Consider the following 22,440-nt stretch of genomic DNA (forward strand, 5'->3'; position numbering starts at 1 on the left):
GAATTCATGACTAATAATGCTGAATTTTTGTGGAATTGTATTACTGTGTAGTAATTCTCTCATGTCTATGCATGTTATCATAAATTATTTAAAAGTTTATTTGATAGTGTGGTCATGAGAATGAATTTATTATAAGTATCTTAGTTCTTTACCTTTGCTAATTTCTCTAATCAAAGTTGATTCATTCATGAGAGTAATCTAGCAGTGGTTTTGAATTGATAAATGCAAAACCAAGACTGCTTTCCATCTACAAAAATAATTATCTACCATGACTGCTATACACTTCATACCTGTATATAGCATTTTATTGACAAATAAATTGAGAAATGATGGTGTCTTCTGAGCCATTTAATGGGCCACATTGCAAATAATCTTTGGTATATATAGCATGTGAAGTTTCTTTAACAAATTTAACTGTGATAAGTAAACTTCTTAGATCTCTAGAATATGTGTTATGTAAATGTGATATTTACCAGTGGGGTCGGTTTAAGGAGTCCCTATTAGTGTACTACCATTGTGGATGCTCTAAGGCAAGTTGTTGCTCAGTTCAATCTCTTCACAGACTTGATATATATTAATTCACTCTTTTAAATTTGATATATGTACTTGGTTTATTGATTCGAGTGTAATAGTAGTAACTTCATAAAATTTATTTTTCATGTTAAATATCTAGTTAGGAGTTTCTAAAGCAGATTTATTCCCTTTCTTTTGGTGCAGCACCTGAAAAATTTATGAGGGAAATTATTGTCAAAGTTTTGATGGTGTTGCTTTGCTTCCATGAATTGATCATGAAATAACTTCAGGAGTCTGCGAGTCTGCAACTATGAAGAAGTTAATGTACATAGGCCGTTCCAATAAAATTGGAGGCTCGGCTCTAATATTAAAAATGACCCCTAATAAAAATAATTAATGATAATTTAAACAATTGCAAATTAGTTCTCTGTAAGACGGATTGATTTGCTAGGTATGTTAAATTATTTTATTTAGGCTATATTACATCATAAGTCATTTAATTTATTTAATTGTAATAAAATCGTCCTAAGTTTTTTTTGTATCACTTATGTTAAGTTAATTAATTGTAACAAGTTGGTACTTAAGTGTTTTTTTTTGTATCAATTAAGTTATTTAAGTTATTTAATCGTAACAATTTAGAGGATTACAAACGACGAAATCACTGTCATAATTCCATTTTACATTGTCTCCATATAGGGACATTGAAGAAAGAGAAGTTTCTAGTTTTTTTTTTTGGTTGAAAATACCTCAGATATTAAAGAAAGATACCAAATAGGAATTACAAACTACACCAAAGTTTGTAATAACCCTAGACTAGATTTTGGTTCCAACAACCTTAGAAGCTTTACTTAAACTGTGAGCCTCTATATTTAGATTCTCTTTACATACACAACAGAAGCATACATAAAATGATGGAAATTGCTCTTTAAACTCAAAATTTATGTCAACATCAGAGGGAGCTTATGAAATGGGGAAGTGAACCACGTTATGATCTTGTCCCAAAAGAGTGACACGATATATTTATACTGGTTCACTATCTATCGATAGCTAGTCCAGTCCACCTTTAATAGAGTGATTTTGCCTTCTCCACAAGAAGGACTTAATCCACTATAATCAATTGATTATACTTACTAAGATATCTCTTATACCATAGATTCTAGTATATATACCGTAGATTTTTACTGCAAAGATCTAACACAAATAAGTATTTTCGTACTAAAAGCCTTTGGTTTCAACAAAGCTTCAATCTACGAGGTGAGACAACTCGAGTGATTTCAAAAAGATACTTTTCGAGCAAAACATGAAATCTTTTCTTTAACATCATTCACGTCTTAAGTGAAAATAGCCTTAACTTCTTCAAAGGCATTTCTGCTTCCATACACTACAGTTGGAGCAAATGATCTGTAATGAAGTGTTGACAAGATGATACATGTACGTAGTGACTAGAAGATTCGTTGAGGAGATCATCTTCGAGTTGATTTAAAGAAAAATGATAGAAACACTCACTTTTTAACACTCTCTTTAACATTCACTCTTCACTTTTTCATTGGATTACGTTCAATGTGTCGACCAAGTATTTCAGGATGCACTTTCTTGAAAAGGTGATGTAGCATTCCATTTCTTTAGTCAAGAGGAATTGCTATGAATATAATGATCTGGATTCTGATACTTACTTTTATATGATATACCTTTGGTTCGTTTCATCTGTTTCTATCATTATGCGCATCACGCACACAGTAAAAAAAATTCTCTATTATTTGTTATATCATTAAAACCAAAATTAGATGTCATTGTTCTTCAAACAAACTTGATTCTAACAAATGAAACCTAGTCCCAATAATTTTACTTATCTATTATTTTTATCATCTTTCTCGCTTTTATTATGCACAAACAAACTTTGGAAACCCTCACTTAAAATCATATTAATTGTTGAGAAAAAGAAATACATAAGTCTTTGAGGATGCGATAATTAAAAATATTTTGATACCGCTAAGATTATCATATTCCACACGTTGTTACGTGCCATTAGGGTAACGAAAAAGGCAGGTCACGGACGGGTGAGGTGAGAACAGGACGTGCAGTAAAACATGTCATGTTATTGGCCACTTTATTATATTTATATAAACCTAAAACCAGATGTTTCAAAAAATATCATACCATGTAGAAAATTAATAGGGTAACATTGTTATGTTTTATTCATCCGTCGAACATTGGTTTACATAGAGAGAGTACATGTAATTCTCTAACTCTTCCTTCAATCAAGAAGAGATTTTAGGAAACATAAGCAAAATATTAAAAAAAAAAAAAATCAGAAATATGCACGTTAAAAAGGAGAGAAAAAATGCGTAAAGCAAAAAAGAGAGAGAGAATCACACAATCTTCAAAGTAGAACACTTTCATAATTTTCTCAACTAGGCATTTTCTTTAATTTGTTATTCCTCAATTAATTGTTCCTTTATCCTTGCCACATCAATATGTGCTTTTCCCTCCATTTTTCTCTTCATGGATTGCCTTAAATAATCTCCAAACTTGACTTTCTGGTACATTTTGGTGTTTTGAGCATCTATCATATGATCAAATGGCTCAACTTCAACATCATCTCGAGGGAACAAAAATGATGCATGAGAAGTCCTTCTTTTGTTCTTATTTGTCACTGCTCTGTGTTCTACACTTTTGTATTTTCCATTACTCAATATCTGTTCACATTGAAAAAGGAATAAACTGAAAATTGTAGGTATATAAATTAATTGTCATTTAAAAAAAAAATTGGTCACTTTATCTGTTGGTATTACTTTCGTGCCAAGCTTTATTTTAGAAATATATGCTTCATGTGTTAGTTGTGTTCAATACAGAAATTAGTTAGGTGTTGGCTAGCTCAACTAGTTTGTGCTAAAGGATAAGAGATAAGAAGTTGGAGGTCCTGAGTTCAAACTCGGTCGAAGGAGAAAAAAAAATTAATTTAACAACAAATTGCCAACATTTTCCATTAATTCCCTAAAAATAACATTTTCCATTAAAAAGAAAACATTGAAAAAGTCAATTATGCCAATTGAGATTAACACCTATGAAGCACTGGTCATAAATATATTGAAACTACACATGACATGATAGCATTAACACTTAGACACCGATAATACCTTTTAAAGATGATGATTATTGAATATTATCACCCCCATACATATGTGCGTTTTTGATACAAACACACATGGCAGCACCTCCCACAACTTATTTTTGATGTGTCAGTGCTACATAGGTTGACATATTTCGTTTGACTTTCCACCGGAAATTTGTAGTTTTCTCCGACTATTGGATGATGTGTTTCTCCTAATTAAATATCATGTTTACAATATTATTTTTTTTGTTTTTAAAACTAAGTAGATGGACATAAGTGGTTGATGAGTTTAATTAGCTTTAGTTAATGATGAATCATTTGGGAATACTTGACTTCAAATATTTTTTGAAACAATTTTTTACTAGGTTTTACTTTCCTCTAATTCGAACTCCGTATTCCCTTGGACCCTTTTCCTTGAAAACATGAGTATTTAGAAAGAAAAAAAATACCTCTATAACATCTCCAACATTGGCAACAAGGGCATCTGGTATTGGAGTAACTGGAACCCAATTTCCTTTGTTTCGAATTTCTAACCCAGGAACATCATCATCTTGCATAAGAATGGTAATGGTGCCTGTGTCCGAGTGTGGACTCAAACCCAATACTTGCTCAGGTGTGTTGCATGGAGGGTAATAGTTTGCACGTGAACATTGAAGTAATTCTTTATGCAATCCAACAAGAGCATGCTTCTTCAACCCCATAATAATAGACAAAGAACTTAGAAGTTCCTCACCAACTCGTTTCACTTCATATGAATATGCCTCAATTATTTCACTGCATTAACAAATGAATTTCATCAAAATCACAAAATGTACATATGTTGTATAAGAACTCAAATGTGTTTATGTTTATTTTTATTTCATTATACGATTTTATGTTAGTTTAGAGTTTGAACTATGGACCTCAAAGTATTTAGCTTGGACGTCCTTAAATATGTATATATAATATAATGTTTTAAGATTTAAATATAATTATTTCCGAAAAAAAGTTTTAAATATAATAATTTAAAGACAAACAGGGTAAACTAAAATCATATTTAATTCTAGATTTAAAAGGTAAAAAAATGCATACTTGAATCCTTGTGGGGTTTTTGGCCAAAATTGAAGCTTCCTGTATCTGTTGGGATAAATCATTAAAATTAGTGAGTCTGACCAATCAAGTGTTTGCTCCTCAGAAACTACATAGGCATGCCCATAGCCTTGTATGTCGTTTGAGGGCATTGCATACTTTTCCTTCTCTTCTATTGGAAGGTTGAAAAACTCATCTGCTACATCCTTCATTCTCTGTACAAGTTCTTTTTGCAGACCATGATTCACTATCTGCAAAGATATATATTTGCAATCGAAATTCTTAAGAATCAAATTCGAGTTCTTTTGAACCATTCAATCTTAGGAAAAATACTTATATTTAATCAGGTACTACAAAATCTTTGAAAAGGTTCTAGATATAGAACAAGGTCTCAAAACATTTTCATAATTTTGGGATGGAAATTTTGTTTGTTTAAAATTGTTCTAAATTTGTCTGAAAAATTAAAAATAGTTCAGATGAAAACTTAACCGTTTGAAAACACATTTTTTCTAGTAGTTGACTATAATATGTTTTAATAGTATAAATAAATAGTATATGAATAAAAATTATTATTTTCAGATATTTTAAAGTAAAATTCATAAATTTAAAAATTGGCAACCCGATGAACCAAACCAACTCAAAACTTGGTTTGGTTCAGTTTGGAAGAATTGATTGCAAAAACCAAATCAAACCTACCCTTTTCGCGTGTAGAATATATTGTTTGTTTCTACTATATATCGGTCCCTAATTAAAAACATTTTTATGAAGAAAAAAAAAGTGTCCTTCAGTATAAATTTCATTTTAAATGACTAGATATACTTAGAAAAAAAAGTGTCCTTAAAAAAATGTCCGTGTGAGCTAAGCTCAGTTGGTAAGGACAATGGATAATATATGCAAAGTCCGGGGTTGAAACCCCGGCTACCACCAAGAAAAAAAAGATATCTACTTAGAATATATTTTTTAGATATACTATTTGGCATTAATATGTTTTGGAAGATTTATTTTTTTGAAAGAATATGTTTTGGAAAATGAAAAATTGAGTTAGACACATATGTGCACAAAAGAATATTTTAGTAACATTTGTATTTATTAACTTTTTTAAGGATTCCACGAATCTGATGTAAATTGACATAACTATTCTTTATGGATGCTCTTATCATATAAAGTTACTTTTAATGTATATTTATTAGATTTTTTTTTCTTCAAAATGACACATATCAATTAGTAGATTATTAAAAAATAGACGCATTAAACATGTTAAAATTGTATATTTTTGTTTGTACATTTACGTGTAACTCACAATTCTGTAGTTGATGAATTACCTGAAAGAAACCCCACTCCTTGCATGCAATCTCAAGTTTCAGCAACTCTTCCATGCTCCCATTTGAAAGCAGTGTAAAATCAATGACAGGAATCTCAGAAGAAAGTTGAGGCATGTAGTTCACTTTCTCCATTTCTTCTTCATTCCTCACATATTTTGTTGGAACTTGCAAAGGATTCATCTTCACCATTTCTTGAACATTTGGTACTGCTAAAGATGGAGCAAAAGTTGGTGCTTCCTCCATCTCAATATTATCTTTCTCAACACTCATTTTCAATGTGCTTGGTGGTGTAGATTGTTAGCTTTGAGAACTTTTATAGTGTCACTGCCATATGTGAATTTTTTTTTTTGTTAATAGATGGAATCTTGAGATTCTCTAGAAATAAATACCATAGCTTTATACCTAGTCAATCCACATGGAAATGATAATTTTAATACTTTTATATCTACATGGCTATGGAGTTCCAAATGAAATAAATTAACTTCAATTGCAAAGGTGAGCTGGTTCCTAATAGTATGCTGCAAGCATGAATGTGCAAGTCAGCTCATTGATTGCCACATGTTATTGTTTATAAAAGACAAATAATGGGGCTGCTAGTTATGTCCAAATGTCCTGATACAATCGATAAAAATATCAAAATTGTGAAGCGGACACATGACTGGAGTTTAAAGTCTGGCTTCTCTATTTTTTTTTTTTGGTCTTAGATGAAGTGGTAATCCACTGAAATTAAACTCACACACAACTGTGAGGTCCCGGGTTCGAACCCGGGTCACAACGTCCGGCCTTGCAATTTCGGCATTAGCCAATTGAGCTAGGACTTCTAGACAGTCTGGCTTCTCTATTTATGTGTGCAAATTTTCAATTCTTATTGTCATTTTATCTATTAAAAAAATTAATTATAATAATAATAATGGGGCTGCTATCATCAAGCAATTTTTAAACGGAAATGTTTACATTTTTTTTTTTCAACCAATGACAAGGTGAGGTAGAGTTAGACATGGCATGTCATCAAAGTGAAGACTTAGCATTCAACCAGCAGGTAACATGAATTTTTTTACTTTATTTTTTAAACTAATTTTTACTTTTATGAAATTGTTTTTATTAAATTGATTTTTACAACTTAAATTAACAAAACTTTTACATTTAAAAAAAAACGATACTAGAGAAAAATATTTAGAACACCGTAGCTTCGCAAAATTCTTCTTCAAGATGATAATCACTAGAAAGGAATGTTATCTTCCTTAGGAGGTCTTTGTTTTTTATGAGTAGGTAGAGTTTGAACTATAAACCTAGTTCTCTTTATCGATGATTTTATAGGAAGATGTGGGTCTATTTGATTAAAAAAAAAGAATGAATTGTGTGATACTTTTAAAACATTCAAATCCATGGCTGAAAAACATGAAGGATTTAAGGATTTCTAATCCAATCTGGATTTCTCAAAATCACGTGAGCACAGAATCTATATGAAAAAGAGCATAGAATCTATATGAAAAGTAACACTGGAACAAATATGATTTATTCAGTAAACTTGAAATTTGAAGACTCCATTACTAAAATTAGTCGTTGGGGATGAATTGAGACGGCCTTAGTCTTTAATTGTATGCAGTCAGCACGTTGTAACCGTGTGACCAAAATCAGACGGTTTAGATCTCAAGACAATTTTTTAGTTGTTTAATATAAAATTGAGGTTTAAATATGAACCATCGGATCTTGATTGGACGGCCTCGAGCAAACCATCTGCACAACCGAACCAGTTTTCAACTACATCCAAACCTGGTTCACCTATTATTACCATCACATTGAGTTAACGATAACAGCACAAATAAGGCGGACACCACATATTCACTCAAAACTTTAAGGCATTGGGTATATAGGATGGGTCCTCTCATTTATATGTTGTTCGACCCAACTCTTCCATATAATGTGGGACTTTAACTCACTTAACACATCACAACAATTCCTATGTAGCAAAGAATTTCATACATATGCAAAGCTCAATCGTTTCTCAATGTTCTATTTCCTCAACCACTCTAGCAAGTGTCAAGGCTAATGAATAAGTAGCAAAGGAATCAGCATCAATCTTTAATATGTTTGCAGCTACTATGAATGAAAGCATCTGGATTCCAAATATCACCTAAAGTAACATAGTTTCCAGCCAAGTCTACAGAAAACCCAAGATCACAAATATATTCAGTATGTTCCTATTTAAGTGAAATCACATGCACTATGCCCTTCATCATCATCATGATTGGAACGATGATTAGAGGTAAAGCTCAGTGGATAGCTATAAAGACAATTCCGGAGGTTTATCTCATTCTGACAACAGTTAGTGCAACAAATTTTGAAACCCACGCTAGAAAACCATTTTAGTTGGTCAGCATAATCTGTAATTTTCTGCGAAAGTACAATTCGATATTCTACTCCAGTAATAATTGAAGTGGTCGATTCCAATACAAATAGAAGCAAAATGCATTCCGGATTATTGCAGTGAACAAGAACCTTCTACAACACTTTCTTGATAACCTCTTCAGCCTTCTCATTTTCTTTGGCAGGGAGAAAAATAGTTGGTTCACTTGTAGGCTTTACAATAAGTTGGAGCCAATCAATGTTGCATTAAGCATGACTCTCAATTTCTCTTATTTAATAGCTAATGACTTGTCAACTTTTGATGAAGGAAGTTTCACTCTAGTAATCTGCTTTCTCAAGAAGGTTAGAAATACTGGCAGAAAAAACCATTCACCCCCATGTAATCCTCCTCTTTGTTAAGCATGGACAAAATCCTATTTGCAAATATATCAAGAGAGAGCAAACTTAATCCGCTAAATGTGTGGAAACTAGCACGAGTAGGAATTGGCACATTTTTCAATTAGTCACATTATGATTCACAAGTATTGGAAGTGTGGCTACTAGAGGGACAATATAGCTGGTAAAAGTTTAAGCCCAAATTACAAATTATGCATATCCCTGATTCAAACAAAACTACAAGTTCTGCATGAATTAAAATAGTTGACACTTGGATCCATACCTGAATGTGGCCACATAATATGTAAGTAATTGTTCAACTGCATGATCACTACTCAAATCAGCAGCCATGCCATCCCTTTTGGTGCACACAGCATAGGTAGAAAAGGAAGCATGCCAAAAACTAACGGCTGCATCCCAGGGAAGACCAGAGAGGAGGCAGTGAATGATTCAGAGCCGGAATGATCAATTTCTGGATGTTCCAGGTCATGAATCTGGGAATCAGTATTCGGCTCCTCCTGCCCTAATATCATCAACACGTCGCGATATTCTGGCTTAAATCGCCAAAGAAAAGCAACTGTGAATGTCTCCAAATAATACACCAGTACCTAAATTACGTTGCTTTTGCAGTTTCGATATCTTTTCCGCCTCCGATATTCCCCTTGCAATGAACGACTTTTCAGTGCAAAGAATACACCAGTACACATCTTCACTGCTGTCAAAGTTTGAAATAGTCAAACCGATTTTTGGCTAGAGGGAGTGAGATAAAAAAGTACCAATTGTTACGACCCAATTCGAGTCACACTCCAGAATTTAGAGAGGGAAACTAGAGTAAACTTAGGAAACTGTTATAACTTTCATTGATTCAAATCAAGAGAGCATACAAAGTTTATATAGGATGATACACAACAAGCAACAAACTGTAACCAAATGCAAAACATATTTTCTTGTAGAACTAGCCAAGTCATGAGTCCTTTCTAAAATAAGCCGAGTCACCCCATGAGTCTCTCTTTTGGACTTGTCAATTCGTTAGGCCTTCTTGTGATCATATTAGTAAATAGGGACAACTTCATTCATTAGGCCTTTCTAAAATAACACGAATAATTGACAACATGAAAAAGTAACACGAGGCAGAACTAGTTTATTTTCTATTCTTAAAGTTGATATTCCCCTATCCATTCATTTATCTTTGTTGCATTGATATGTGGTTTTCCTTCCAATTTCCTATTCAGCATGTGCCTCAAATACTCTCCATACATGGTGTCCTTGTACATCTTGGGATTTTGATCATCCATCATATGATCTAATGGCCCAATTTCAGCATCACCCTGAGGGAACAAATATGATATAAAAGTAGTCATTTTCTTGTTCTTATTTGTGATTGCTCTATGTTCCACACTCTTGTATTTGCCATTACTCAGTATCTGTAAAGATTACAAAAGGAAAACAAAAATGTTCATAATTCAGCGACTTTATCGTCTCATGTTATACTATTACTTTCTTTCTTAAACATTTGGTTTTTCTCAATTTTTAGTATCCTCTTTTGTATTCGTTCACTAAAGAAAGAAATCAATAAGTACTTACCTCTATTACATCTCCAACATTGACCACTAAAGCACCTGGAATTGGAGTAATCGGTACCCAACTTCCTTTGTATCGAATTTCTGTCCCAGGTACATCATCATCTTGCATAACTAATGCAATAGTCCTTGGATCCGAGTGCGGACTGACACCCAGTACTTTCTCAGGTGTGTTACAAGGAGGGTAATAGTTCACACGGAAACCTTGATGTACTTCTTTATGTAGATCAAGAAGAACATGTTCCTCCAACCCCAAAAGCAATGCTAGAGAATTGATAACTTCCTCGCCAATGCGTTTAATTTCACTTGAATATGCCGTTACTTTATCCCTGTGTTAACATCACAAGAGATACTTGAAATTAATCCTACGAGATAAACTACGATACTGTAACATACTAAAATATCAAGAATACCTACTTCAATTCCTCGGGCCAAAACTGAGGCTTCCTGAACTGGGTCGGGTAAACGAGTAAGACTAGATAATCCGACCAATCAACTGAAGTATGCCCGTAACCTTGCATATCATCTGGGGGCATTGCATACTTGATCTTCTCTTCTATTGATAATTCGAAAAACTTAGCTACTGCATCCTTTAGTCGCTGCATCAGATCTATTTGCATGCCATGATTCACTACCTGGAAAAAGTAGTAATTGCATTGCAAAGATATAAATACTTTACTGCGAACTTGCTGAACGTATTATTACAATTGGTGAATAGAAGGTCACTAATGTACACGTCTATCTATTTTTTCTATTGTGTTTCATTGCATATATATTTAAATTTGATAGTATCTATGTTATCCTCTCTGGTGCCAATTCTCGAACCGAGTACAAGGATGAAAAGTGATCTTAAAACCAAGTGACCTCTTTGGGAAATAGACATATTTATGTTATCCGAATTTATCGAAATTTCAATATTTATGTTATATATTTAAAATTTAAATTTAAAAAAGGATTGTATTATCAAATACAAATTGAGTAAATCATCAATTCGACCCCGAAAATTATAGGGGTCGGACATTTATACCCCTGAAATTTACAAATATTATGAATAGACAAAAAAATCTCAATTTTGAATTATGTCTAGCAACTTAATCATTCAGCTAACTTGTATCTAATTTATTATCAAATTAATCCCTAGATTATATCACTTACTAACAAATTAATCCCTAGCTTTCAGGAACATTCAATGGACTCTTTCTCACAGTTTCTTGAATATATGGAAAAGTGGGTGATTCCTTCTTATGACCAGCTCCTCCATTGAGAGTACTCATCTTTGCTATGATTACTGTTCGCTGTGTGGATTGATATGGTCTGCGTTGGTGTTGAGCATGAGATCCACTCAAGACCAAACCCGTCTGGAATCTGTGTAAAAACATTGATTGGGAAAAGAGGAAAACTGTTTTTTTAAATACGGTACATCTGTACGCTAACACCTGCCAACAATAAAAAAAATAATGGGTCTTGTTATCTTGTGCCTTGGGGCACAAGTTAAGGAATTCAAATTTAGAAACTTTTATATAGAAAACAACAAAATTTTGACTTTTAAAGATTGAATAAAGTTGAATGCACAATTTTGAGACAATTGTTTCTATTTTAAATTTCTTAACATGTGCCCTTAGGGCATATCTTATCATTTTCCAAAAATAATAAATGGTCACTTTCGTCATGACTTTAAACCGCGCAGTAAAGGTCGCTGACTCATGATTAAATAAATACATAGTAATTTCTGGATGTGTATTTCCGTTATTAGTTTAGTCATTGGTGTTTGGTAAGGACAATGTATAATATATGCAAAGTCTGGGGTTCGAATTCCGAACACCGCCAAAAAAAGTCATTGGTGTTACTGTTAAATAATGAGGTGGCGTGCATGAGCTGTCATAGGGACTAAAGTGAAAGTAGAAAATAGTCACTTTGATCCTTGAACCAAATATCGATATCTTCCCAAATTGAATATCAAATCCCAAAATCTCTAAATCCCGAATTTAATCCTCAAATCCTTAAATCCATAAAACTCATCTAATTCTCTCTTTGTTCAAAATCGATTTCTTTTTTTTTCGGTTGTGAATCAGTGGAAATATGCGGTAAGAAAGAAACATACTAAACTCCAAATCTTTTGTTCTCTCAATCAAAGAAGTTTAGTTTATATGGTGTTGACTATTATAGTTAATATTATGTCTCATGTCAAATGTGATTTTAGTAAAAATATATGCATATTTCGTAACCGTCAAACAATTGATTTGAGATTCGATTTGAGGATATTGATTTTCGATTCAGGGACCAAAGTGACACCTCATGCACGCCACCTCATCAGTTAACAAAAATTTTTAACGTAAGGGATTAAATTGATAACGGAACTGCACACTCAGAGACTATTTTGAATTTTATTATGAGTCAGGACCTTTGAGACAACGAGGTGAAGAGTCAGAGATCAAAGTGACCATTCACTCAATAAAAAGTTGGCATCCTCTTTCAAAACAATTTTAAAAAAAAAAAAATTAACACCCGACTAATTCACGTTAGAAGGTCAATTGCTAATCACTAGACAATTTGACAAAAAAAAATCCTTAAAAAAACTATATAAAAAAATGATAATGTAATTAGTTAATTGTCCATTTTATGTATAAATGTACCTAAAATACTCCTTGTATTCCTTGTATGTAGCAAATTTTGCCTTTCCATATTTCAACAGACTTAGTATTATTAATCGAGGGTTTTATTTTTTTAAAGAAAGAATAAATGTATATAGTAATTTAAAAAAAAAAAAAAAGCTTATATCTAAGGACAAATATTTAGCTAAATAAATGTTTATATTTAGAGACAGAAGTATTTTAAAAAGAATGTCATATTTATTTTTCTAAGTAAAATTAATTATTTTATTCAAATTGTGTTATTTACTCGATAGTATGTACAATACTTTTAATATAGGTTAAATTTACCATCTTATCTCTTAGCTAATTTTTGTGTTTTAAATTGGTTCATAACTACTAAAATGATCAATTTCATCATCTATCTATTTTGTCATTAATCATATTGGTCCTTTTTGTATGTTTTAAATCGTGAATGTTTAAGATGGACAAACATTATAAATGATCCACCATGTATTTTATCATTTTTTTTAATTTTAACCCTTTGATATTTAAAAAAGAAAAAAAAGACCGTCGGAGGTATGGATGACAAACCTCTAACGCTCTTTCAATTTCATTTTCCACAATTCCATCGAAACGCTCCTTGCCATGTTCTTCTCCAAATCAAACAATGCATGATCCATCTCTAAATATCTTAAGTAACAAAAAAAAAATACAGATTATACAAATGACCAATAAGTGAAAGAATATGCTTATGCATGTTGAAGGTAGAGGTATAGAATGAACCTGGGAAATGGAGGCTCTGGGCCACGTCAATATTCTTCAGCGAAGCTGATCCAATTGTGCCTTGCTTGTCTTCTGTGTGTGTACACACCCCCAATCATGTTGGAGTAATAAATTTGGTTCGTTCCTCTGACTTCGACCAAATCCAACGTAGTCAATGACGCAAGTGAGATCAACACAAAACTAATACGGTTCTACGCGATATTTTTAAATATTTTTTCCCTCAAATTGTCATGAGGCACATGTGCCACTTCATAACACACAACTATATTGGTGAATGCTTTTTGATTTTATTGTTTGTACTCTCCATTCAATTTTCAAAGATTTGTTTTTTCCATTGAATATTGGATATTCCTTTAATATTAATCGCTATATTTTTTCTGATCAAATAGTAATCGAATAATCATTATATGTTAAATTTTGAGGATGCATATGAGGTGTTCGATGAAAGTTGGAAGCCAAATATAAATTGATAATCTTATATTCTATATGATTATTTGTTTTGTTTAGAGAGCTAGCATGGAACTAGCATTATTAAAATACAACTCTGCAATCAATGGTTAATTTGGTTTAGATATCCATCCAGAATAGACTTTACCATGAGGGTTCACACGATGTACGGTATACCATCAGCACACATAAACATTACCTTATGCATTCAATCACCACCATGTGGTGAAGATCAAACGGTGATCAGACGATCAATGTGTAGATCTCTCAACGACCTAAACGGAATTTTCACTCATTTTCTATGAAACCTATACTATAGAAAGACCTCAGATGAAAGGTACATGCTATTATTATTACCTCTCACTCCCATTACAGTGTAGCTGCCGTCCTCCATCGTGTTTTCACTTCTCCGGCTGTATATGAATTTAAATTTTTTTATTTGCAATCATCTCCAATCATTTGAACAAACGTTTGAAAGTGCATTTTTTAGAGTTGTTTAAAAATACAAAATTGAAACTAACTATACATGAATTATTTTGATATGATGTAACATAGTAGAGCCTCTTATTAGTAGCCAAACAACTCAAAGTTGATTTCTTAAAATTTTTCCATTTGATATGTTCTAAATAAAGACACCATGCTATTTTGATGTAAATGATATATTTTTAAGCATTATACAAGCACAATTATAAACATGAAAAGGTAGACTTATTTAATTTCCTTATATTCTCAAACTGGATCTTTTCTTTGATGTGTTATTTCTCTAGTACACATTCCTTTATCCTTGCCACATCAGTGTGTGTTTTTCCCTCCATTTTTCTCTTCAATGATTGCCTCATATAGTCTCCATACAAGACTTTTTGGTACATCTTAGGGTTTTGAGCATCTATCATATGATCAAAGGGCTCAACTTCAACATCATCTCGAGGGAACACAAATGTTGCATGAGATATCCTTCTCTTGTTTTTATTTGTCATTGCTCTGTGTTCTACACTCTTGTATCTTCCATTACTCCATATCTGCTTACATTGAAAAAATGAATAAACTGAAAATGTCGATATATAATTAAGTGACTATTTAGTGTTGATTATGTCACTATACAAATAGTTCAATTATGCCAATTGGAGATGACACCTATCAAGCACAAATAGAAACACGGATTTTGGACACGACACAAATAGTAACACCAAGGGGGTGTGTTGGATTAGGATTCTAAGAGATTTTAAAAGACATTTTTATCATGAAAAAGTCTTGTAGTATTCAATCAAGACTCTTTGCAACTTAAAAAAAGTCTTGTGGTATTCAATCAAGATTCTTCATCCCTTAAAAAAAGTGTTGTGGTATTCAAAATCATTCAAATTTTAAAGGATTGTTTAATAAATTGGATTTTGTTGGATTTTGTGGGATTTTCTAGTGAAATTTTATCATGAAACAGTCTTTCATATATAAAAACATGAGATTTATTAGGATTTTTTTTCCTCTTAAGATTTTACTATCTCTCTCCTCTCTCCCTCTCTCTCCTCCCTTCTCTCTCACTCTCTCTCTTCCCTTCTCTCTCTCACTCTCTCTTTTCTCTCATCTCTCTCTCTCTCTCTCTCTCTCTCTCTCTCTCTCTCTCTCTCTCTCTCTCTCTCTCTCTCTCTCTCTCTCTCTCTCTCTCTCTCTCTCTCTCTTCCTCTCTCTATCTCTTTCATAAAAAAATAAAGTAAAATAAATAAAAGAGTTTCTATTGAGAATAGTGTAAAAGAGAGTGTTATGATCATTTTTTTTTTCAATGCGTCTTTAAAATTCATAAAATCTGTTGAAATCTTTTGAAATTCACAAAATCATTTCAAATTCTTTAAAATCTTATGAGTTAAGTCCATTGAAATCCAAATTGTAAATCTCGAGTGTCTTTTAAAATCATCAAAGTCATTAAAATCTTGCAAAGTCTTTTAAAATCTTTAAGACTTTTTTAAACAAAAATTATCCTTTAAAATCCTAATCAAAAACACTTCACCTCCCTTAGACATTAGTAATAATTTAAGGAAATGAAAGTGATTGAATGTAACTGTATGTGTCGGTGTCAAACACAAAATGTCTTAGACACCTTACACGCCTTCAATTTGGACCTTCCACCGAAAACTGTCACCGATATATGTTGTTTTCTCTACTAATTTAAATATCTTTTTACAAAAGGAAGAAATTGTTCGATTACCTCTATAACATCTCCAACATTGACAACTAGAGCATCTGATATTGGAGTAACTGGTACCCAATTTCCTTTGTGTCGAATTTCTAACCCAGGCACATCATCATCTTGCATAAGTAAGGTAATGGTGCTTGAGTCAGAGTGAGGACTCAAACCTAATACATTCTCAGGTGTGTTGCAAGGAGGGTAATAGTTCACACGTAAACCTTCAAGTACTTCTTTATGCAGTCCAACAAGAGCATGCTTCTCCAACCCCATAATAACAGACAAAGAACTTAGAAGTTCCTCACCAACCCTTTTCACTTCACTTGAATATGCATCTACTATCTCCCTGGATTACCATATTAATTCCGTTTAAATCACAATATAACTCTTTAACTCTGGCACTTCAAATTGAAGGTGTCCGGTGTCTGACGCAGACATTGACACATGCAATGCTTGAAATTGCCTTCAATTAATTCATTTTATTAAACTATTATCAACGGTGACATGTCAGTCTTTGTGTTTTATTTGGTATTTGTGTTTGTGTCGGTGCTTCATAGCAAGATTTATACATAAAATTTAAAGAATCAAAATCATATTTAATTTTAGATTAAAATAGTTAAAAATGCATACTTGAATCCATGCGGTGTTTTTGGCCAGAATTGAAGCTTCCTGAACCGTGTGGGATAAATGAGTAAAAACAATGTGTCTGTCCAATCAAGCGTCTGCTCCTCGGAAACTACATAAGCATGACCATAGCCATGCACATCGTTTGAGAGCATTGCATACTTTTCCTTCTCTTCTATTGGAAGTTTGAAAAACTCATCTGCTGCATCCTTCATATTCTGCAGAATTTCTTTTTGCACACCATGATTCACTATCTGCAAAGGTATTTCTAATTTGAAGCAGCACTTGATGGTTAACCAAACAAAATCTTATTAACTCACGGTTCTGTAATTTCAAGAGTTACCTGAAAGAAACCCCACTCCCTGCATGCTATCTCAAGTTTCAATAACTCCTCCGTGTTCCCATTTGAAAGCAGTGTTAAATCAATGACAGGAATCTCCGATGAAAGGTGAGGCGTATAATTTACTTTCTCCATTTCTTCTTCATTCCTCACGTATCTTTTAGGAACTTGCAAAGGATTCGTCTTCACCATTTCTTGAACATTTGGTACTGGTAAAGATGGAGCAAAAGTTGGTGCTTCCTCTATGTTGACACTCATCTTTAATTTTCTTGGTGTAGATTGTTAGCTTTGAGATTTGAGAACTTTTAAAGGGTTGTGTAAAGTTTTTTTTGTTTGTTAGTAGAGGGAATCTTGAGATTTTTTCTAGAAATAAATATACCTTTGCCTAGTCGATCCAAATAGAAAAATCACTATAGTGTATACTTTTATATATAGAACACATGCCTTGGATTGGAATTTCCAAATTAAATAGACTTCAATTGCATAGTTAAGCTGGCATATGAACAAAGTCAGCTCATGTAAAGAAAGCAAAATATTGCAATTTGCAAACATATTTTGTGGGTTTTATAAATCAATCTCATAGTCTTGTTGTCATTTCACATGCTATGATGGTACTGCTGTCGTGTTGCAACTTGCAAAATTGATACTTAGTATACGATACAAATAAAATAGTAGGGGTAAATATTTTTGTCACTTATCGTACTTTTACGGTTTAATTTGGTTCTTCAACTTTGAAATGAGTCATTTTAATCTCTTAACTTAAATGTGTTAATACAAGTTAGTTATTTTTGTCTAAACTGTAGTCAACTGATATTTGCAGTGTCACCTTAGCTATCTATGTATGTAAATATTTTAGTTTACGCATTAAAATAGAAGGTGAAAAATAAAGCAACCAAAACCAAAGTGCTTCTTTTGCTGAAGAAGACAGAGAAGAACGAAGCTAGACGAAGAAGTTCACGTTGGAGATAATGTTGTTGGAACAAAATGTGTTTAACAATGAACCTTAAAGAGTTTTGATGATAACAAGGTATTAAAAATTGTAAATTGGACTAGCTAATATTTGTTCAAGTGTACAGGACCATAATTATAAAGTTACATCATCATTGGTTCTGAATGAGCAAATAAAGAGCAAAAGGAAATGAAGCTTAGATGATTCTGAAGGCAAAGCGCTCTTGAAGTCAAGCTGCTCCTGACGAAATACCGCTCCTGAAGTAAAGCTGCTCCTGAAGAATAGTGCTTCTGAAGACAAGAGGTCCAGAAGCCACATCATCAGAAGCTGAAGAAGCTGCACCATCAGAAGCTGCAGAAGCTGCTTCATCAGAAGCTGCATCATCAGAAGCTGCCTCATCAGAAGTCATTTCACCAGAAGCTGAAGATCAACTGGATTTGCAAAACATTCAAAGATTGAGGAATCTACATTGCAAAAGCTGTCTATTGGTTTCGAAAACACAGCAGAAAATCAGTGGAACATTGCAACGGTCATTTCAAAGGTGTTTGAAGGCATGTGCTTGCAATTTGGACGAGAGCGTTGACATTGTACTATTGTACGAATTGTACAGCCACGTTCTCCACTACTCTGTTTTGTGTCCACGCTTCAAGACAAGAAAACAGCTCCAGAATACGGTCTCGCCTGCATATATGTTCCTTTGGATAAGGAATGGATTTCAAATTGGTTCTTCATAGGACAACAACCAAATCAGGCAAAAGATCATTGGTGAAAGATCAAGCTTCAACAACGACTCTTTGGTGTGCTGGCAATTTCACAACGTCTCTTTCACACCTCTATATAAAGGAGTGAAGACCTAAAGATTTGGTAATGCAAGAACGCTAAACGAAAGACTCATAACATTTTTACAAGTGCCAAACCTCTGCTGAAATTGTTCTGCATTCACTTAGAATTTCTGTGTCTAAAAGTCATATCTTAGAAATTCTTAAGTCCATTGAGTCTGTATCTAATTTGTATTGAGAGCACCTCTGATTGTATATCAAGTGTTCAACCTTAAACAATTTTCTGTGTAATTTTGTTTAGTTAGGAAGTCTCTTGCAGTTGTGCTTGAGCAGGAAGTCTCTTGATTGTGTTCTTGAGCAAAGGAAGTCTCTAGCTTGTGTGCTTGAGCAAAGGAAGTCTCTTGCTTGTGTGCTTGAGCATTTGTAATCAGATATTACTCATAGTGAAATCTCCTTGGAAGTGCAAGGGGGACTGGACTACTTCCGGATTGTGGAAGGAACCAGTATAATTGCTTTGTGTCGTTCTTCTTCTCTCTCTCTGTTTTATTCCGCTGCATTTAGATTCTGATTATCACTTCAGAAGCTGTCTCACTTAGCTTCTGATCAGTGTGTTCAGTTTTTAGGAGAAACGAAGAATTTTTCAAAACACAATTCAACCCCCCTTCTTGTGTTTTTCTCACCTTCAATTGGTATCTAGAGCCTTGGTCTGTTGTGTAACACTTAACCGTGCAACAGTCAAAGATCTGAGAAAAAACATGTCTACTCCTCCTCCTACTGGTTCTGGTGATACTAGCTATAAAAATGTCTCACATGATTATAGTGATAGTAAGAAAACCAGTGTTGGAAAAGTTCCAAAATTCAATGGAGATGCTGAAGAGTTCTCTTGGTGGAAGACCAACTTTTACAGTTACATCATGAGCCTAGATGAAGAATTATGGGATATTCTGGAAGATGGTGTTGGTGATTTAGTCCTTGATGAAGAAGGAGCTGTTGTGGATAGAAAGAAACATACTCCAGAACTGAGGAAACTTTACAAGAAGCATCATATTATCAGAGGAGCCCTTATCACTGCCATACCCAAAGCAGAATACATGAAGATGAGTGACAAATCCACTGCTAAAGCTATGTTTGCTTCTCTCTGTTCAAATTATGAAGGGAGCAAGAAGGTCAAAGAAGCAAAGGCTCTCCTGCTCGTACATCAGTATGAGTTATTCAAGATGAAGGATGATGAAACTATTGAGGAGATGTACTCAAGGTTTCAAACCTTAGTTTCTGGGCTACAGATTCTAAAGAAGAGCTATGTTGCTTCTGATCATGTAAGCAAGATACTCAGAAGCTTACCTGCCAGATGGAGACCAAAAGTGACTGCCATTGAGGAAGCTAAAGATTTAAACACTTTAAGTGTCGAAGATCTTGTTAGTTCTCTCAAAGTTCATGAGTTAAGTCTTAATGAACATGAGTCTACTAAGAAGAGTAAATCAATAGCTCTTCCATCCAAAGGCAAGTCATCAAAAGCTCTCAAAGTGGTTGAATCTGAAGAGGAAGAACAGTCAAGTTCAGATTCTGAACCAGATGCTGCTGAAATGGCCATGCTCTCAAACAGACTTCAATATCTGGCCAAGAAGAACAGAAAGTTTCTCTCCAGAAGAGGTAACTCCAGAAGCTCAAAGAAAGAAGATCAGAAGGGATGCTTCAACTGTAAGAAGCCTGGACACTTCATTGCTGAATGCCCTGATCTTCAAAGAGAAAAGTCAAAGAACAAGTCAAAGAGGTCTACATTCAAACCAAGCAAATTCAAGAAGCAGATTAAGCAGAGTTTAATGGCAACCTGGGATGATTTGAGTAGTGAATCTGGATCTGATAAAGAGGAAGCTGATGAAGATGCAAAGGTAGCTGTTGGGTTGGTAGCAACAGCAACTTCAGAAGCTGGATCAGATTCAGAAGATGAAAACGAGGTATATTCCAAAATTCCCAGAAATGAACTTGTTGAGTCACTTAAAGAACTTCTTACACATTTTGAAGTAAGAACCAATGAGTTGAAGGATTTAAAAGAAAAATATGCTGATTTGGTACAACAGCAAAATTCAACTCTATTGGATCTGAAAGCTTCTGAACAAGGACTTAGGGGCTTTGACTTCATGTGTAAAACATATGAAGATCAGCTCAGGTTCTTATGTCAGAAGCTACAAGAAAAGTGTAATGAAAAACCTTTAAGTAACCATGAAATTGCTCTTGAAGATTTTATTATATCTGGCATTGACAGAAGCGGAGTAGCTTCTATGATTTATAGCATTTACAAGAACAATGGCAGAGGAATTGGTTTTCCAGAAGTGAAACTTGAGAAAACCAATCTAAAATCTTGTTGTGAATGCATCAAGGAAGGACTGAAAACCTTCTTTGTACCAGAAGGGGCTGAGTTGGAAACTGTTGTTCAATCAGAACCTAAAGCTTCTAGTTCTAAGGCTAAGATTACTTCAAAGCCAAAGAACTCTAAGTCAAAGGTTATGATCAAATCTGATTCCAAGACTTCAAAGGTTAGGATCCTGAAAAGATCAGAACCTATTCCTCAGAGTCTGGTAAAACCAAAATCTGGGGCTCTGAAGTCTAAGTTTCAGAAGAAGACAGTTACTGCTTCTGAAATACCAAAACCTAAGGTGATGGTTAATCAGAAGCAACCCAACTCACAACACAAGGTACAAGAAGTGAAGAGTAAAGCCTTAAGTACTAACCTTCCAGGACCCATAGAACAATGGGTACCTAAATCTAAAAATGTCAATGATGCAGGTATGTCTAAGAGCAGTGCCAAAGCAAAGATCATGGTACCTAGACAGCGGTTGCTCAAGACACATGACAAGAGACAAGTCTATGTTCCTCAGCCTAACAATGAAAGAGGGAGGAAATGTGAAATTTGGAGGCAACCAGTCAGGCAAGATCATAGGTACAGGAACTATTGGTAATTCCTCTACCTCAATTAATAATGTATGGTTGGTAGATGGTCTTGAACATAACCTTTTGAGCATTAGTCAATTTTGTGATAATGGTTATGATGTGCTTTTTAAAAAACCCAACTGTACAGTAATCAACAAGGAAGACAAATCCATTGTGTTCAAGGGAAAGAGAGTTGACAATGTCTATAAAATCAATTTTTCTGAACTGGCTGATCAGAAGGTGGTGTGCCTACTATCAGTGAATGATAAGAAATGGATGTGGCACAGAAGGTTGGGACATGCTAACTGGAGGTTAATCTCTAAGCTTAGTAAGTTACAACTTGTGAAAGGGCTACCAGACATTGACTATCATTCAAATGCACTCTGTGGTGCATGTCAGAGAGGGAAAATTGTGAAATCATCTTTTAAAACCAAAGACATTGTTTCAACCTCAAGACCTTTAGAATTACTCCATATTGATTTATTT

General features: G+C 33.7%; 3 protein-coding genes across 3 annotated transcripts; all 3 read right to left on the minus strand.

Moving 5' to 3' along the window:
- Positions 1–2,684: 2,684 nt before the first annotated feature.
- Positions 2,685–9,171, minus strand: LOC146907577 (protein LATERAL BRANCHING OXIDOREDUCTASE 1-like). The gene is made up of 5 exons (XM_085727897.1): positions 9,041–9,171; positions 6,016–6,339; positions 4,697–4,944; positions 4,075–4,399; positions 2,685–3,209 (listed from the first exon to the last, which is right to left on the minus strand). Exons 2-5 carry the CDS (start codon positions 6,283–6,285, stop codon positions 2,946–2,948), a joined length of 1,107 nt encoding a protein of 368 aa, XP_085584023.1. The 5' UTR covers positions 6,286–6,339; positions 9,041–9,171; the 3' UTR covers positions 2,685–2,945.
- A 423-nt stretch (positions 9,172–9,594) lies between these two features.
- LOC146907578 (protein LATERAL BRANCHING OXIDOREDUCTASE 1-like) lies at positions 9,595–11,721 on the minus strand. The gene is made up of 5 exons (XM_085729126.1): positions 11,512–11,721; positions 11,170–11,201; positions 10,755–11,026; positions 10,342–10,666; positions 9,595–10,181 (listed from the first exon to the last, which is right to left on the minus strand). The coding sequence occupies exons 1-5, from the start codon at positions 11,714–11,716 to the stop codon at positions 9,912–9,914; spliced, it is 1,104 nt and encodes a 367-aa protein (XP_085585252.1). The 5' UTR covers positions 11,717–11,721; the 3' UTR covers positions 9,595–9,911.
- A 2,977-nt stretch (positions 11,722–14,698) lies between these two features.
- On the minus strand, positions 14,699–17,679 carry LOC146907579 (protein LATERAL BRANCHING OXIDOREDUCTASE 1-like). The gene is made up of 4 exons (XM_085727900.1): positions 17,302–17,679; positions 16,965–17,212; positions 16,356–16,680; positions 14,699–15,177 (listed from the first exon to the last, which is right to left on the minus strand). Exons 1-4 carry the CDS (start codon positions 17,554–17,556, stop codon positions 14,914–14,916), a joined length of 1,092 nt encoding a protein of 363 aa, XP_085584026.1. The 5' UTR covers positions 17,557–17,679; the 3' UTR covers positions 14,699–14,913.
- Positions 17,680–22,440: the final 4,761 nt, after the last annotated feature.

The sequence above is a fragment of the Medicago sativa genome, chromosome 7 (assembly GCF_051527215.1).
Source record: "Medicago sativa cultivar Bolivia chromosome 7, Bolivia_mono, whole genome shotgun sequence".
Taxonomy (NCBI): Eukaryota; Viridiplantae; Streptophyta; class Magnoliopsida; order Fabales; family Fabaceae; genus Medicago; species Medicago sativa.